This window comes from Ceraceosorus guamensis (assembly GCF_003144195.1).
Source record: "Ceraceosorus guamensis strain MCA 4658 unplaced genomic scaffold IE81scaffold_65, whole genome shotgun sequence".
NCBI classification, from domain to species: Eukaryota; Fungi; Basidiomycota; class Exobasidiomycetes; order Ceraceosorales; family Ceraceosoraceae; genus Ceraceosorus; species Ceraceosorus guamensis.
The window spans coordinates 1-16,456 of NW_020290060.1; the positions used below are offsets into that span (position 1 = coordinate 1).

A 16,456-nucleotide genomic window follows, 5' to 3' on the forward strand; every position below is an offset into this window, starting at 1 on the left:
CCCAACGCACACATGCAAGCGACGAGCAAGGGGCCTTCGTGCCGCCTCAGACAGGGGCGAATGTGTGCGCCGTTGCTCTCTCGTCTGCTCTGCTCTGCTACGGCTACGCGGGCGGGCGGTCCAGCATTCGCTTCTGACCCTTATGTCCGCGGTCGCAAGAGAGCTGTACAGCCGTTCATTTGTAGTCTATAGCGGACCATTGATACCAACTCATCAAGGTCAGCTATACGGTGCTCATATGGACACACTTCGCGCCACAAGACACAAGGGAGGTAGGCGCACGGTCTCGGACCGGAAATCTATTTTGCTCGTCGCGGTGCGCAATGAGGCCCACGGGCGCGCGCTGACCTTCGTCGTCCAGCAGCAACGGCAGCAAAACGAATCAGTCAAATGTTTGCTTGCCTCGCAACGATGCGGAGCTGCGCTTCCGGGAAGGATGATATCATTTGATCAGTGTGAGTCGTGATTGTACACCTTATAGCATCAATAGGAAACCGATTTGTCCCAGAGGCTCGGTTGAGGCCCGCCTCGTCAGAAAAGATGCGGCCAAAAACCAAATCACGAATGCGAGCGGCATGAGGCCACGATGCGAAGAAACACCTCATAAACGAAAAGGGGGGCGAATTAACGTGCACGCAAGCCTCGTTGATCCTCCCGCCTTGCATGCTGTGTGGGGTGGATGGGTGTGAAAAAGACGGCGGATTTGCCACTCGTAAGGGGGGGCCAGCTTGATCCTTCCCCAACGATTAAGAGGCGCGACGCACGAATCTTTCCTCCTTCTGACGTCAAACAAGAAAGACCAGTGTGGAAAGACTCGATCCATAGACATTTGATTGTCGGAAGGATGAGATCTGCTAATGAGTACATAAAAAGAGACGAAGCCGAATAAAACGGGGCCACGAGTGGAAGGAATGTGTGGTGCGGTGCGGCGACCTCAGCACAGCGATCGAGGATGAACCCGTGCTGAGTGAAGCCACTGCAACAAGTTGTTGCAACTCCGGGAGAGACAAATTGGTGACGGAGTGCGAATTGAAGGCCAGCATAACTAGATGCCGTTCAAGAGCGCTGGATGATGACGATAGTGATGAGGCTGGGATCGATTGACCGGGATGTTTGGTAAAAGCTCCTGCGAGGGTGAAGCGTGGTGCGGCAGCTGGCAGCTCGTCGCAACCTCGGTGAGCATCAAGCTCTCCGCGCAACGAGACGCGGAGCTCAGGTCGAGCTTGCTTGGGCGGCGCTGGGATCTTTTGAAACACTGGCCGCAGGAGCAGGCGCAGGTGGAGCACCGTCTGCGAACGACTGTCCAGCACCTGCGAGTCCGAGCATGCCAGACATGATCTTTGACAAGCCGTCGAATACACCGCTGTCACCAGCAGCGGGTGCCGTACTGCTTGTAGTTGCGGACGAAGACGTCGAGCTGGAAGTTTGTGAGCTTGAGCTCTGGGAAGTGGTGCTGGTGATGCTTGTGGAGGAGCTCGTCGTGCGTGTGGAGCTTTGAGAGGTGGTTGAAGAAGGCCTGGTCGACGTGGACTTGGGTGTCGTGCTCGTACGACTCGTGGTGGTGGGCTGTGCACCATCTCCAAACGACCAAGACATTTGAAAGACACCGGCCGAGGTGTCGGCGAACTGTGTAAACAGACCTTGCGAGAGATCTAGCGCGCCCGAGGGACAGCCAGGACAGAGATCGGTGATCTGAGCTGTCCTAGACTTTCCGCCAACGGTGATTGTGATGGTCTTGAAGCAGTTTGAGCCACCTGCCCATTGAGCTGGGTTGACGGCGACGATGAAATCACTGCCGCTGTTTGTTCTGCCACAGGCACCAAGGCCAGCTTCGTAGTACGTGGCTCTGCCAGAGTAGCCGCGCTTGACCAATGATGCGGAGCTGTTCTCGGAGCCTGCCTCGAGAATGTCCCTGGGGTCTAGGCCAGCGGCTCGTTTCAGCCGCCTCAGCACGCCGCGATGACCATGTCGAACATCATTAGAAGTGTGTCGCCGATCGTATGAAGTAGAAGCGCCAGCGTCAGCGAACGCCGAAGCTGCAAGCAGTACGATGCAAGCAGTGGTGAAGGAGACGCAGCGCATCTTTGAGGTGAAGATCGATCAGAAAGAGCAAGATTCGCAAAGTTCGATCGTGCACAGGGTGTGAGGTGGATTGCACGCCAGAGTCTCCTTGAAGGAGTGTGAACGCAGTGATGCAGGGAAGGGATCGGGTATCGGAAGGAGTGCGGGCTAGGAGGGAGCAGAAAGATGGGCGGAGGATGGAGGAGATGAGGGGAACAGAGTCGTCGCGACAGGCACAATGTTCAGCTTGATTCTCACACGCTTCTTGCAACGGCTCTTCGGAGAGATTTGAGTTGTGAGTATAACGGCACGATGCTCGTCGCACGTGCAGTCACGCCAGAGGGCCGCGGCATCAGCGCAGCAGCAGGAACGCGCCCGCCGCGCGCAAGCGCGAAATGTCGTAAGCTGTTCAGCAAGCGCGCTTACTGCTCTCGCTTCATCGTCTTGTCCCTTTGGTGCGCCCCTGCATGCACACATTTTCTCTTGCTGTGGTGTCGCAACTCGCGATTCACTGACTTGGTGACTCACGACTGTCATTCACAACTGAGCGTGGCTATCCTGTAGCTGTGCGTACAGCCCTTCGAAAGGGTCGATCGCATGACCGCATCGTCCACGTCGGTCCAACACCTGCGTGCGATCCAGCTCGTCGGTGGCCCGAGGGAGGCGATGCGACACGACGGGGTTTGGCGAAGTTGTACAGTCATGAGTCGTGAGTGTTCTCGTGTGCTTGCTTCCATCCGTGGCTTGCCTTGTGGCGGTCAGCAACGGACGAGACCGCTGCGTCAGGGGCATTCGTAAGGGCTGTGCGTGGAGAGAGCACCGCGCGCAGAGCCGTGCTACATATCTGCTTGTCCCGTTTTAAGATCGCCATCCACACTTGTCAAAAAGATCTTTCTCAGCCGCTTCAACGTGCTTGGCATGTTCACGAATGCTGGCTCGTTATTACCCCATCGAGAAGTTTGGACGTCATCCAGCGCGAGATCTTGCAAATTTGATGCTCCGCACAACTCAGCTCGGACGCGGAGGCAACAGCGAATCACACGCTCGCGCTAAGCCTCTCGAAATCCCCGTGCAATCCCCGTGCTGTGAAGCACCGACGTCCTGTTGCTGTTCAGGGGTGCTGATTTGTGGGGTTCCACAGCGATTGCACGGTAGCCGCCACTTTGCGCCAACGATCGACCGCCACGCCGCATGGTCGTTCGATTGACGTATCGCGGTAGGAGGGTGTGCGCGCCTGGAGGCACCGCGTCGGGTGTCGTTTTTGTGAAAGTGCCCGCGAATTCAAGACGCCGCGTATACCGCCAGCCGCGAGGCTCCCCGTTTACGATGCGGACATGAAGATAGCAAGCTATCATCCCCCGCACTCGATTGTTTACAGCACCACAGAATGGACTTATAATACCATCTAGGCCGATTCAACCAACCTCTTGATCTTAGAGACCGCAAAAGCTGCTTTCAAATCACAATTTTGAATTCGAATGTGAATCGATGAAGATGTGCAAATTTGGGTATTGGCCCACGTGACCCCGTGCGGTGCAAGAACTCTGGATCTGCATGCAGTTGGAGACATAAGTCGCCTTCACGAACTTGAAGGCTGCTCCAATTGTGATTGTGCTAGGCCATCGGCTGGTCAAGCACGGTCGAGAAGTGAAAGCTTGCAGATTCTGAATGATCGATTCTCGAGTCATCGGGATGCCAGCACGGCTGTGCGGTCGACACGGTGCAACCGACGTGAGGTCGATTCGCGGATGAGGGTTGACCACGTGGCTCATCTTTTGTGGGACGCGCTCGACCGCGTCGCGCACGGATGTCACACATCAGCAGAAGATCGCGGGGAGCATGTCGCCGACTGCATGATGCGTGCGGACCTGTGTACAACCACCTACCATCCTCGCTTTGAGGCGTTTGCTGACAGTCGCGAGTGTTGGACTGCCAGTCAAATCCCGCTTTCCTCGTCGACACGACCACGCCGAGCATCTGATCCTACTGCTGCCGTCTTTAAGCGCATGTACAGCGACCTCTCGACTTGATCAAGAACGCGCGCGCAACCGGCGCGATTGTTTGCCGCTCGATGACTCATCGCCTCCACCGTACATAACAGACCTCATCGCCTCCACCGTACATAACAGACCTCACACGGCCTTGCCACATAGGCCTGTGGCTCCCACTACGAGCCGCAAGCATGGCGCAAGTCGCGCAGTCTAGCGCGCTTCCGCTCGACTTGCCGGCTGATCTGGACTTGATAACTTTGCAAGCACAGATCCAGGGCGTTCAGCCTGGTACGGAAGCGACACCTGACCGATTGGCGTGCCCAGATGGAAGTCTCATCATCACGCTGTATCGCGCTCTGCAACACGCAGCATACACATTGGATCAAGAGCGACAGGAGCGTCAGCACGCTGACGTTGACTCTGAAACTGCTCTGCACACTGCGCAAGCAGCGGCATCAGAGGCCACACAACGCGCAGAAGCTGCTGAGCAGCGGGCCCTTGCCTCCGAGGAGAAGCTCGTCACCGCTCAGAGTGAGCTGCATCAAGAGCGAGAGCGCAAAAATGCGGAAACAAGTTCAGCCGCTCTGCCACAGGCAGGCTCATCAGAAGCGGAGCGGCGCGTACAAGCTGTGGAAGAGGAGAAGCGTAATCTCTTGGAGCTGCTTGACCGTGAGAAGCTCGAGAATGCCAGAAAAGCTGGTTAGTGCTCTCGCGAAGTGACAACTGGTACGTGTCTGCTGAGCATGGCTGATCCTAAACACCCTCGTCTGCCGCAGAGGAACTGGAGACTCTAAGCGCTAGGGCACGTGAGACCCGAGCAGAGTTGTCCCGCCTCTCTTCGGACCTCTCATCTGTGCGCGGCAGCGAAGGCACGCTTCGGGTGAGTGTGCACGTGCCCAGTGATCTGCTTGCGCCTTCATTCATTCCATAACATTTGTCTCCTCTAGTTCAAGACCCAAACTTTGGAACAACAGCTTGAGCTGGCACGCAACGACGCCAGCTGGGCTCATGGAGAATTGACTCGCGCCAACGAAGCCGCGAGCGCAGCTCGCACCTCCACGCGCAACGAAATCATTCAGTTGCAGGCAGCTCTTGAAAGTGCAACGTCTGCCGGCTCTGCGGCTCAAACCAAGTTAGACACCTTGCAGACTGCATACAACACCAACCTGCAGAGACTCACTGAGGTTACGGATAAGCTTGCAGATACGACAGCTCGAGCGGGTTCTCAAGAAGAGGCTTTCAGAGCCGAGAGCGCTACTCAACAGCGCCTCATCTCATTGCTTGAGCGAAGAGCCGAAGATGCAGATCGCAGAGCTAAGAATGTGGAGGATGAGTGGGAAGATGTTCTCAGTCGCGCCCGAGACCTTGAGCAAGTCGCTAGAGACGAAGCACGTGAAGAGGCTGACGCAAGACACAGAGCGGAGTCGCAGGTCAGCGAACTGCAAGAAGCGCTCGATCGCCTAGCAGAAGGTGTCGGCATCAACTTAGATCCTGACGCGCTCCGCAGAGAAAGCAGCGCAGGCCCGCAAGGTAGCGAGCGCAGTCTTGCCAACTCGGCGCTCGGCGCATCATTCAGCTCTTCGTTCTCGCCTACGGCTGCCCTCGCATCAAAGGTGCAGCGGAGCGGCAAGTCGTTTAGCGCCGTGTACAGCGACCTCGTGCGCACGCAGGAGGAGCTACGACGCGAGCGCGCAGAAGTTGTTCGACTTGGCACCGTCCTGGAGCAAGTCATGGCTGACTTGGAGGATCGTGCTCCCGCGCTACAGGCCCAGCGCGAGGAGGTTCAACGGCTTGCAGCCGATCTCGAGGAACTTGCGGCTGAAATGGCTCAAGCTGGTCAGGAACGCGATGTTGCCCAGCGTTCTGCTAAGCTTGCAAAAGCGGATGCCGAAGCGGCTCGCAGGGAAGCCGACGTATCCGCACAGCAAATAGCCGACTTGGGTCGTCAGGTTCGCAACTTGACGCGAGAAGCTATCATTCGAGACGACCCAGCTGCAGCAACACGACTAGAGGATGATGGTTCTGACGGGTCAGAGGCGATCGAAGGTGACACCCAAGCCATCATCACCGCAGAACTCGTAACATTCTCTTCCTTGTCTGGTCTGCTGGCACAAAATCAACGCCTCTTGCACGCGATAAGGGAGCTTGGATCTCAGAAGGAGGCGGAAGAGCAAAAGCGTGCTTTGCAAGCAGAACAAGACGAGAGCGAGGCGGTCGCAGAAGCTCGCAACTTGATCATGCGTCTGCAAGAAGAGATGAAGTCCGAGCGACAAAGGGCCGAGGCTGCTCGTCGCGAACGGGACATGTTCAGATCTATGTGTGCGCGAACCGGAGGTTCCCTCGCAGTCGGTGCCGGCGCAACGGAGAATGGCGCTGTCTCTGCTCCCAGTACCAATCTTGCAAGTCAATATGCTGAATTGCAAGGACAATTCGACACCTTCAGAGACGAGACAGCCCAGGACATCGAGCGACTCAAGGAAGATGTACACCGAGCAAGAGAGGAGGCTGGTCGGGCATCAGTAGAAACCGCGCGCCAGAGAGCGATGCGAGAGGCTGGCGAAGGTGAGTAGTCATCGTGCGCACCCGACGCTGCTAGTGACTGACACGGACTCGGTACGTGCAGAACGCTATCGAACGCTCAACCAGACTTACGATCTGGCCAGATCGGAGCTATCAGAGCTCAGCAAGCGCAACAACGCCATTCAGGAACAGTTGACTCGTCGCGAGATTTCTTCACACAGCGCAGAGACTCAGCTTCTGGAGGCCCGCTCGAGTCTCGAACGTCTGCGAAACGAAGCAGCCAACCTGCGCGCTGAGAAGGAACTCCACGCAAGTACACAACAGCGAGTGCTTGAAGAGAATCGCAACCTCGTTAGTGAGAAGGCCGCCCTCTCAGATCTATTGCGCAACGTTCAAGGCATGCAGAATGAGCTGGAACGAGCGGGCGGTGAAGCGAGAAGGCGTTTGGAAGCCAGCGTGTCTAGCCTCGAAGATCAGACAAGAGATCTCCGCGAAAAGCTCACAAAAGAAGAGGAGAGCTCCCGACAGCTCAAACTTCAGCATGAGGTCCAGGTCCGCGATTTGAGCTTACGTCTCGAGAAGGCTGCGACGGAAGGCGCGACGGCGCGGGAGCATCTTGCTGCCGCCAAATCCGACGCCAGTCATCTTGGCACAAGGGTGGACGATCTCACCAAACAGCTGCAGTCCAAAGAGGGACGCTTAGCAGTCTTCGAGCGTCGCCATGCACCGTCTTCATCGACATCGATGCTCACTCGCGAACAACAACTCGAGATCGAAGTCGCAGACCTCCGCGGCAGTCTCAGCACTGTCCAAGTTGAGGCAGAGCAGGCTCGCGACCATGTCGAGCAGTTCAAAGCCATCGCGGAAGCCAACGAGGAGGCTCTTGGTGCGCTACAGAAGACGTACGAGGAGTACAAGGCACAGACTGAAGCAGAGCTGTCTCAGAAAGAGGTGAGTGATATGCCTTCACAAGGGAAAGGTGCATCTACTGATACCATACGCTTCCTCTCGTCTCTCAGTCCGAGATCACCAGCCGTCGTGAACGCCTGGATTCCCTACTGTCTGAGCTGAGCTCCTCTCAGCAAGAGTCCACCACCGCTAGACAGGCGCTTGAGACTGCTCAGCGCATCTTTGCGGAAGAGAAACGTTCACTTGAGGCAGCGATGGCCGAACTTGGCGGCCTCGAGGAGCGCGTGCGCGCTGAGCAGGATGATTCCCGAGATGAGGCCAGGAAGCAAGCCAAGCTTGCTCGTGAAGCGCATGCCAAGTACGAGTCCGAGCTTGTTGCTCATGCCGACGACATCAGAGCGCTGTCTGCCATCAAGCAACAGGTAGAAACTGCGCAGAGGGAAGCGAGAGAGGCAATCACAATGCGTGAAACTGCTGAGGCGAATCTGAGCGCGTCTCAGAGCAGCTGGGAATCTCAGCGCTCCATTATCGCCAAGGAGAAGGAAGAGCTGCAAGTTCGCATGGGGTCGCTCCAGGAGCAGAACACAATACTGCACCAGCATCTCGAAAGCGTTAGTGCACAGGCTCGCCAAATACGACAGGCTGCCGACCAGCTTCCTTCTGGCACCGGAATCAGTGGAGATGCAACCACACTCGCGCAGGGTGCGCAAGGAGAGCTACAAGAGGTCATCAACTACCTACGACGCGAAAAGGAGATCGTTCAACTTCAGGTCGAACTGCGCGATCAGGAGATTGTCCGATTGCGTCAAAGTCTCGAGCACAGCACTGCGGCTCACAACACTGCTCAAGCACAATTAGCTGAAGAGCGCGCCCGCGCTAGTTCTGACGGCAGCAGCAGCAAACATCACGAGGAGCTTCTTGAGAAGGTCAATCAGCTGAGCATTCTCCGCGAGAGCAATGCGACGCTTCGCGACGAGGCCGAACGTGCCACAAGCAAGGCTGCGCAACTCGAGTCGCAACTCAACGCTCGCAATGCCGAGCTAGAGCCTTTGCGAGAACAATTACGCATTACGCAGGTGGAGCTCGAAGCGAAGGAAGGTCAGCTTCGCATCATTCAAGAGGATAACAAGCGATGGCAGGCACGAGCGCAGAGCATTCTTCAACAGTACAACCGCGTCGATCCCGAAGATATCGCCAAGCTTGAAGAGCGGGCGAAGGCTGCCGAGAAAGCTGTCGAAGACGAGAAGGAGAAAGCCCGTGCTTCCTCGAGCGATGCCGCGGAAGAGTTGCAGAAGCAAACCCAAGCAGTAAGTTTGGCTGCGCAAAGAAGGTGCTACAGAATCATGTTGACGCTTGGACTCCACAGCTTGACAAAGCCAAGGCTGATCTCACTACGGCGGAGGAGAAATTCGGGCGCCTCAAGCAGCAGACGCAGGAGCGCCTCCGGACATCGGACAGTCAGAAGCGAGAAGCGCAGGCCGAAGCCAACCAGCTAAGAGCCACCGCATCGCGCGTCGCTGCAGCGGAGGCTTTGGAAAACGCGAATGAAGAATTCAAGGCCCAGAATGAACAGCTACAAACACAGCTGAAATCTCTCGAAGAGTCGTCGGCGATGCTTCGCTCTGAGGCGGAGAGTTTGAAACAGCGTCTTGAAGAAGCTAGTAAACCGGATCCTAATCCAAGCGATGCGGTCGCGCAGCAGGCAGCCGGGCCATCTACAGATGAGGCCGTCACAAAGGCTATTCAAGAAGCTCGTGTTTCTTGGGACGCAGAGAAGCGCGAGTTGGAGGCCGCCAAAGCCCGCAGCGAAGAACTCCATCGTGAGCTGTCCGCCAAGCATCAAGAGTCACAGACAGCACTGGTACGTCCCTCGCTTTACCTCAGTCCCAGATCTCAGTTATATCTGATTGCAGGCTAACTCTGCAATCCGCTCTCTGTGCACTGCAGGAGACAGCGCAGCGAGCATTCGGCGAACAAGCAGCAAAAATTCGTGCAGAGTGGGAAGCTAATCACGTTTCCGAGATTGAACAAGCAGCTGCAAAGCGCGCGTCTCAGGGACAAAATGCTCCCTCGGCCGGTGCAGCCAAAGTTGATGAAGCTGAGGAAGGCGAGGCGGATGCTGAAAGAGGGTTTCCGAGCGCAGTCGCCTCCGCGCGCGTCGCGGAGCTCCAAGCTGCTCTCGATGCTGCCAATACAAGGATCGCAGAGCTTCAGGCAGAGCTCGACGCTCTCAAATCATCGCTGAATGGCTCAGGCCCTGATCAAAAAGTCATTGACGATCTCAAACAGGCGCACTCGGAAGCACTCGAGCAACAAGAGTCGCACCTCGCGCAGCTTTACGCCAAACGCCAACAACAAGCCATTGACGTCGCACTCAAGAAACGAGGACAGCAATCGATCCCCTCTGACGTTCAGCAAACCATCGAGGCACGTGTAAAGGAGGGTGTCGAGCAAGCAGAGAAGCAATGGCAAGAACAGCACAAGGAGGTGCTTGAAGCAAGGTATCAAGCAGGCAAGAGCGAAGCCAATCTAAGAAACGAAGTTGTCGTCAAACTCCGTGACAAGAAGATTGCTTCGCTCACCACACAGCTTGCTGAAGCCAAGGGAGAGCCACTGCCCGCTACCACGAGCACGCAAAGCAGCCAAGTTTTAGCTTCGAGCGCTGAGGGCGCGACATCTTCGACAGCTCCAGCTGCGATGCCTGCATCCATGGCGGCGGTCGTTACTTCCGCGCCTGTCGAAGCAGCTGAAAGCGCGAGCTCCACTGCATCGGCTGCCTCGAATGGCCAAGCTGTCGCAGCACCGTCTGCATCTGCATCTTTGCCCGTTGCGCCAGCAGCTGTGCGCGGTCGAGGCGGTGGGCCTGCCCGAGCTACGACCATCATCCGTGGAGGCCGAGGAGGCAGAGGCGGAGCAAACCCCGCGGGTAGTGCCACCGGGAAAAGAGCAGCGGAAGAAGGCTCCAACAATGGCACCACAACTTCCAAGCGTGCTCGACCTGTCGGTGGAACAATCCCTATTCGTGGCTCTCGAGGAGGAAGAGGAAGAGGTGGAGGAGGCTCCACAGAGTAAAGTGAACTTTCATGTCGGCTGCCACAAGCATCAGTTGATTCGACTCAAATCGTACAAAGCAAGGTTGTACTGCGGTGTTCATTCGAATGCCCTTTTCAATGTATCCTTTCGATCCAGATGTCTGCGCGAGCTGTCACGCGGAGGCTTGCTCGAGAGAGACGGGCGAGTGAATGAAGGGCTGGAGTGCCCCTGTGACCATTCGGCTCGACAATAAATAGAAGTGAAGAAGTCACACTCTTCTAGATGTACATCGATATGTGGTCGCCAAATTGGAAGCCTGAAATCAGCAAGGATGACCGCTGCGCGCCACGTTTGGAGCCAAAGGACGATCATGGCTGCGAAAGAATTCTAAGGGTCTCTGCTTCCGGGGGCGACCGGGTCATCTTGACCAGGTAGGTCAAGCATGACGCTCTGACTAGCGCTACCAGGAGTCGAGGAGGACTTCAAATGTTCGTCCATCTCGTCCGTATTCACATTGTCGAATTGGCTTGCGCTGGAGAGGATGCCAGTCTCGCTGCTCATGGTGGTAGCTGCACGAGGCAGCGCCGCTGAGAAACTGGGCTCCGGCTCAGCAGAAAGCGTGCTTGGCCGTGCAAGGAAGCGAGAGACGGGCGTGCGCGGTGATTCCATCTCTCCATCGGAGTTTTGGGACGAATGACGAGCAGAAGTGAGTGAACTGAATAGCGAGCCTATTCTGCCCTTGCTGCGTCGCGCATGTCCAGAGCCGGTGCCCCCGCCGCTGGAAGAAGGTTCGCCCTCAATCGCAGTAGAGCCCAGGACATCCCTGGCTTCGGCTTGAGAGGCATTAGATACTGTTCGGGTGCGTTCGAAGTGCTTGCTGTACCTCTCCGCCTCGGTCGGCGTGGCGCCGTGAGGCGAAGCAGACCTGGAGGAAGGCTTCCCAGCAACGCTCGTTGCCTTTCCGCGTGGTGCGGGATGAAGACCAGGCACATGCTCATGCTTCTTGTCCGCCACATCTACCCACTGCACAGTACCTTTCTGATAGCTGTCGTCGGCCAGGCCGCCCGCACTGGCAGTGCGCGGCAAGAATCTAGTCGCAGAGCGAGGCGTCGAAGGGAGGGAGTCGGTGCGCGGAAAGCCAGCTCCTGATCTACCTCCCCCGTCCGATTGACCCATGAAGATGGACGTAGGCCGAGGAGCCGACGTCTGAGCTGACGCTGGCGCTGAAAAAGCAGAATCTTCGCTGATGACTTCCTCATGAGCCTCCAAGCCCTCGTCGTCCTGGCCGCCTCTGCGACCTTGAAAGTTGATATGGCCAGCCAGTAATCTCTTGCGCAAAGACAAGCGCCTTCCAGCAGTCGCACCAGCCGGTCTTGTAGAGTGCACCATTGGCTTCGAGACTTTCTCAGCTTTGCTGCTCGACCTCGTGGGAGATTTAGAGCTGGAAGAATTTCCTTCGTCAGAACCTTGTGCAGATGAGTCTCTTCGAGCTCCCGCTGTGGGGCTTTTCGAGTCGCCCCTGCGATTCCTGAGGCCAGAAGCGGCGCTAAGTCCGCCGTAAATTAGAGCGGCGCGCTCGTCTCGCTCAAAGCGACCGTCATCGCTATGGGGCGAGGCGCTGGTAGTACGCTTCTGAGACGTGGCCTGACCGCCTTGAGCATTATTTCGCGTGGATCGAATGTGGTTGTTGTACTTGTCGACGATTCCATGATGTATGATGTTTGCTACCGCTTGCTTTGGCGTCCACTCGTGGTGTTCCGTAATGCCCAGATGCTGCTCTATGCCCTCTGCGTGATGCCTGACCCAAGTGTGCGCAGGGGCTTCGGATTCGTGCAGTGCTTCCCTGTCCGCATCCGTCAGCTCCAAAATGTGCACCTCTGGCTCGCTGGATCTGCTTTTCTGGTACTCAAGCAGAAGCTTGTGGCCCTCCACCCACGAGCGCATGCATGGGTACGTACTTCCTGAGCCGGCCCCTTGCGCATCGTGCGCACCAGACACGCCTGATCGGCCCTGCTCTTCCCTGACATCGTCAGCCAAAGGTTGTGGTACTTGACCTTGATGAAGCTCTCGATCCATGGGCGCTTCACCAATATCGCCGTCCTCTGCATCCCTCTGCTCTGCCCGCCGAGCGTCGTCCCGGTCTCCGCTTTTCCTTTGCTCATTCGCGCGTTCCCGCACCCGTCTCTCTTCCCTCTCTCGCGCTCTCTTCTCCCTGTAGCGACGCATCTCTATGCAGTTTTCTCCACCCCATTCGCTGGATGGATCGTGAGTATAGCCTCCATCATAGTCCTCAGGATCGTCGACATCCTCTTCGTCCGCCTTTTCAAGGTCTTTTTCGGTCCGCTTGTTCAGGAGACCGACGAACGGAGTCGATGGACCTCTCTCACCGCCGCTCGACGAAGACTCATCAGCTCCGCTACCGCTTCCTTCGGCACTGTTAGAGGTTCCATTCTGAGTGTCTTCTTTGCGCAGCTCTTTTTCTGCATCCCCACCAATTGCCCCTCTACCGATGACACCCAGCTGAGCATTGAGCACCCTTTCGATCTCTGACATTTGTCCCTCTTCATGCTTGAGCGTATCGCCCGTCTTGAACCTCCTGACGCGATGCAGCCAACCAGGTTCGCCGCCCTCTTGCGTCTGCGTGAGCCGCATGGAAGCGTGCCTGCTCCAAGTCCTTGTAATCGTCGTCGCGTGCCTGGAAAAGTTGAAAAAGGGTATGGACAGACCGTGTACGATTATGGAGGAGAGGATAAAGAAGAGAACGATGCTTTGGCAAGTGGCGGCCAGATGATCGATGCCATTTTCCGGCGGATAGTTGACCTCTTCTGGCAGCTCTGTGCGAGCCAGCGTGGAAATGAACAGTGCTCCAGCGCCAATAGGACCAAAGTGAGCTGCGAACAAGGCTTCTCTGAAAGACTTGATATCCGGAATCCACTTCCAAAGGATGAGAATCGGCGGTATGCGTTTGAGCAGCAAGGTGAGGATGGACAGAGGAAATAGTCTTCCCAGCGTCAAGCCGATCTCGGCGTTGACCCAACTGTGGAAAGGCATAAGAGCGCCAATGTAGACGAAGGAAGCGACGTTGAAGAGCAGATCGACAATGTTGCTGAAGTTGGACTCTTCGGTTTGTCGGGTGAACCATCCATCCCAAGCGAAAGCGGTGCCGCAAGCGAAAGCGCCTAAAAGGTCGTCGCTGCCCAGCAGTACGCCCACGCCCATGCTGAGCACGGCCAAGCTGATGTACTGAGCGACAAAAGACTCTCTGTCGATGAGCTTGTGCCTCTCGCTGAAGCGCATGAACTTGCGCGCCAAGAAGCCGATCAGCGCTCCAAGCAGGGTTCCGAGAATGATTTGATACCCCAAAGCGTCGTAGAACCATAAAGCGATGGCTCGACCGGTATTGTCTCTGTGTGTGGTGAGGAAGATGGAGAGGAACAAAAATGGGAATGCTGCACCGTCGTTGCAGCCCGACTCGCAAAGGAGAATGTGTCGAATGTGAGCAGGCACGTGCTGCTCTGCCCAAGGACCCCCAATGACTGCTTGAGCCAGAATGGGATCTGTGGGAGTGACGGCTGCAGCGACTACGAGGCTGTTGAGAAAGTCTAGTCCGGGTATGAGACCCCAGATGAGCAAGCCGGTGATCATCCAGCCCCAGATCATGACTGGACCCAGCAGGATGAAGACGGATCTCCAATGCCTCAGCAAGTATTTCTTCGGCAACTCTACCCCAATAGCAAAGACCGAGAGCGCAAGCGTTACGCGAAGCACTTCCAAAGTGACTTCGTTGGTGACGTGACCACCTGGTGTGCCCATGTGATTGCCTCCCCATGCTGTTGGATCAAAGATGGTCGCGGCTACTGGTCCGATGATGATGCCGAACAAGGCTGCCAGTGGAGCTTCTCCCATGTACAGTCGTTCTTTTATGAAGAGCGAAAGCATGCCAAACTGATGCGAGGGTACGATGATTGTGCGTCAGGTTGGCATGGCATGCCCCGAACAAGATCGAGTGAGATACCAAAGCTCTTGCTGGACTGCCCCGCGCCAGCTACTCACTATGACGATGAAGCCGCCCAAGGCAGTGTAGATAATGTGTACCGCCGTTACCTCAAAGGGGCGAAAGCTGCCAGGCTCCACATTGGCAATCGCCTCCGACGCCATGTCCGTCATCTCCGATACCATCTCGACGGATATTTCTTTTTGAAGAGTGTTGGCGCTAGATGATGCGAAGTGCGAGATTCTTGTGCCGCTCCTGTTGATACCCTTCAGCGCCTACGTCTTCGCCTTGGTGTAAGTTGTCCAGTCAGCGTCGAGTCCATTCGTGATTCTGCGCTTCGCCGAAAAAGCTATGTACGGCCAGGCGGTGAGCGGGCGAATGAGCAAGAAAGGTGGAGAGTGCGCGCGCGTCGGTCGTATGCGGAGACTCTAGACGGCAATTGATCTAAAGACGAGAAGCGAACGCGAGCTGTCCGGTGCACCGGGTGCGGAAGGCCGGCGACCTTGACGTGTCCTACGTGACTTTGACGGCCAGGCAGATTCTCAAGGGTGCAAGTCGGTTGCAAGGAAGGCCAGGTATCGAGGGAAGCGCGAAGGTAGAGTGATAGCAGCGAGTCTCACTAATTGAACATCAAGTTTTGGTGTTGAGCTGATCGATCACAGTCTGGAACTTGGAGCCCGCTTATGGGCGCGAGCTGCAATATGCTTGATTCCGTTTTGGCGGTTGTGGAGGTCCTTCCTGTTGCAAGTTTGTCGGACCGAACGGCGTTGTATAGGGTAGTGGCACGTTGTGCAGTCACGAGGGCTAAACAAGCATGCCTATCAGGTGTGTATAGACGTGCGGAGCAAGCAGTGGCTGTTCTATAGAGCGCCTCTGAATCTTGAGATTCCAGCCGCAAACTCCACAATTTTGGATGTTAAAGTGAGATGGCCGCGGATAGAGAGTGCAATCAATCGGCTCGCCGTGCTCTTCCAGGTCTTTGATGGTGAAAGAGATGGCTAGGAGCAGGAGCAGCAGCTACACTCCACAAGGAGCATACGGAGTGGATTAGGAGTCGCGGGTGTGAGTGCAAGTGGGACAAATAGTCTGAGGTGTCGCCATCAGAAAAGAGGCAAATACAATCAATCCTCTTCTTGACTGGACAAGCGGAGCGGTAAGAGAAGGAATAGTCACTGCGACTGCAAGATTGGCAGGAACGGCTAACATTTGATTGAGCAGCTAAATCAACAGTCACGAATCACGAATCACGTCCCCGATCGTCTTGTCACCCGCCACGCGCGTGTTGAGAACGTGCTGCATGCCAAGCTTCCGTCCGCCAATGCATCCAGCGGCAAGCAAGCACGCAGCGCACCTGCCTGCCTGCCTCCTGTGAAGGAGAAAAGCATCTGAAATTTCACAGTCCAAGTCGACATTGGCCTGCCTGCCTGCCCCTTCCGCTCACGCCGCTGCTCGCCCGCTCCGAAGCTTATGACTCTGCCAAGGCCTTGTGCGCCCTCTCTATCCTCTTCCCTGCCATCTGTCAGCCTGGCCGTGCTGTGTAGGGTACGGTGCATGAAATGCGAGCGTGCCGCAGGTCGCATCGCGCTTCGCTCGATCTCTGCTGCCCGCCTTGACGACACCCTACGGCTTGCAACGGCAGGAGCTAGATTCGAGGTTTGCCTGCGGTCTGCAGTCTGCTGACGTGCGCGCCGCGGCATCCCGACCGGCATGAGCAGCACACGGGCAATCAGCAGCAAGAATGCATCGCGAGTGAGATCGATCACGTGGTCGACTTCGCTCGAAATTTGGTTTTTTGGGTGAGGAAGGGAATTGAGGGAGTCGAGCAAGTCGCTTGCGTGTGAGTGGAGTTGTCACTCGCGACCTGCTGGTAAAGTCGCCTCTGTCTCTCTCTTTGGCTATCCTTGCAGCCTCACACCGCTTGCTTCTCCTTACTTTCTCAAATCACAAT

At 56.4% G+C, this 16,456-nt stretch overlaps 3 protein-coding genes across 3 annotated transcripts; 1 reads left to right on the forward strand and 2 right to left on the reverse strand.

The window, feature by feature from the left end:
• Nucleotides 1-764: 764 nt before the first annotated feature.
• IE81DRAFT_325489 (hypothetical protein) lies at nucleotides 765-2,345 on the reverse strand. The gene has a single exon (XM_025514530.1). The coding sequence runs from the start codon at nucleotides 2,080-2,082 to the stop codon at nucleotides 1,213-1,215; it is 870 nt and encodes a 289-aa protein (XP_025367652.1). The 5' UTR covers nucleotides 2,083-2,345; the 3' UTR covers nucleotides 765-1,212.
• Nucleotides 2,346-3,947: 1,602 nt separating this feature from the next.
• IE81DRAFT_325492 (hypothetical protein) lies at nucleotides 3,948-10,777 on the forward strand. The gene is made up of 7 exons (XM_025514531.1): nucleotides 3,948-4,751; nucleotides 4,829-4,932; nucleotides 5,000-6,614; nucleotides 6,676-7,523; nucleotides 7,592-8,788; nucleotides 8,848-9,342; nucleotides 9,429-10,777. Exons 1-7 carry the CDS (start codon nucleotides 4,244-4,246, stop codon nucleotides 10,551-10,553), a joined length of 5,892 nt encoding a protein of 1,963 aa, XP_025367653.1. The 5' UTR covers nucleotides 3,948-4,243; the 3' UTR covers nucleotides 10,554-10,777.
• Nucleotides 10,778-10,834: 57 nt separating this feature from the next.
• Nucleotides 10,835-15,075, reverse strand: IE81DRAFT_219083 (hypothetical protein). Its single transcript, XM_025511026.1, has 2 exons — nucleotides 14,568-15,075; nucleotides 10,835-14,459 (listed from the first exon to the last, which is right to left on the reverse strand). The coding sequence occupies exons 1-2, from the start codon at nucleotides 14,691-14,693 to the stop codon at nucleotides 10,902-10,904; spliced, it is 3,684 nt and encodes a 1,227-aa protein (XP_025367654.1). The 5' UTR covers nucleotides 14,694-15,075; the 3' UTR covers nucleotides 10,835-10,901.
• Between the last annotated feature and the right edge of the window lie 1,381 nt (nucleotides 15,076-16,456).

Excerpts from the sequence above, each read along its gene's own strand:
- IE81DRAFT_325489 (XM_025514530.1), bottom strand. The coding sequence starts at position 2,082 with ATGCGCTGCGTCTCCTTCACCACTGCTTGCATCGTACTGCTTGCAGCT.
- IE81DRAFT_325492 (XM_025514531.1), top strand. The coding sequence starts at position 4,244 with ATGGCGCAAGTCGCGCAGTCTAGCGCGCTTCCGCTCGACTTGCCGGCT. Across the intron at positions 4,752-4,828 it reads CGAGAATGCCAGAAAAGCTG|AGGAACTGGAGACTCTAAGC; the intron begins GTTAGTGCTCTC and ends CGTCTGCCGCAG. Across the intron at positions 4,933-4,999 it reads GCAGCGAAGGCACGCTTCGG|TTCAAGACCCAAACTTTGGA; the intron begins GTGAGTGTGCAC and ends TGTCTCCTCTAG.
- IE81DRAFT_219083 (XM_025511026.1), bottom strand. The coding sequence starts at position 14,693 with ATGGTATCGGAGATGACGGACATGGCGTCGGAGGCGATTGCCAATGTG. Across the intron at positions 14,460-14,567 it reads TGGGCGGCTTCATCGTCATA|TTTGGCATGCTTTCGCTCTT; the intron begins GTGAGTAGCTGG and ends CCCTCGCATCAG.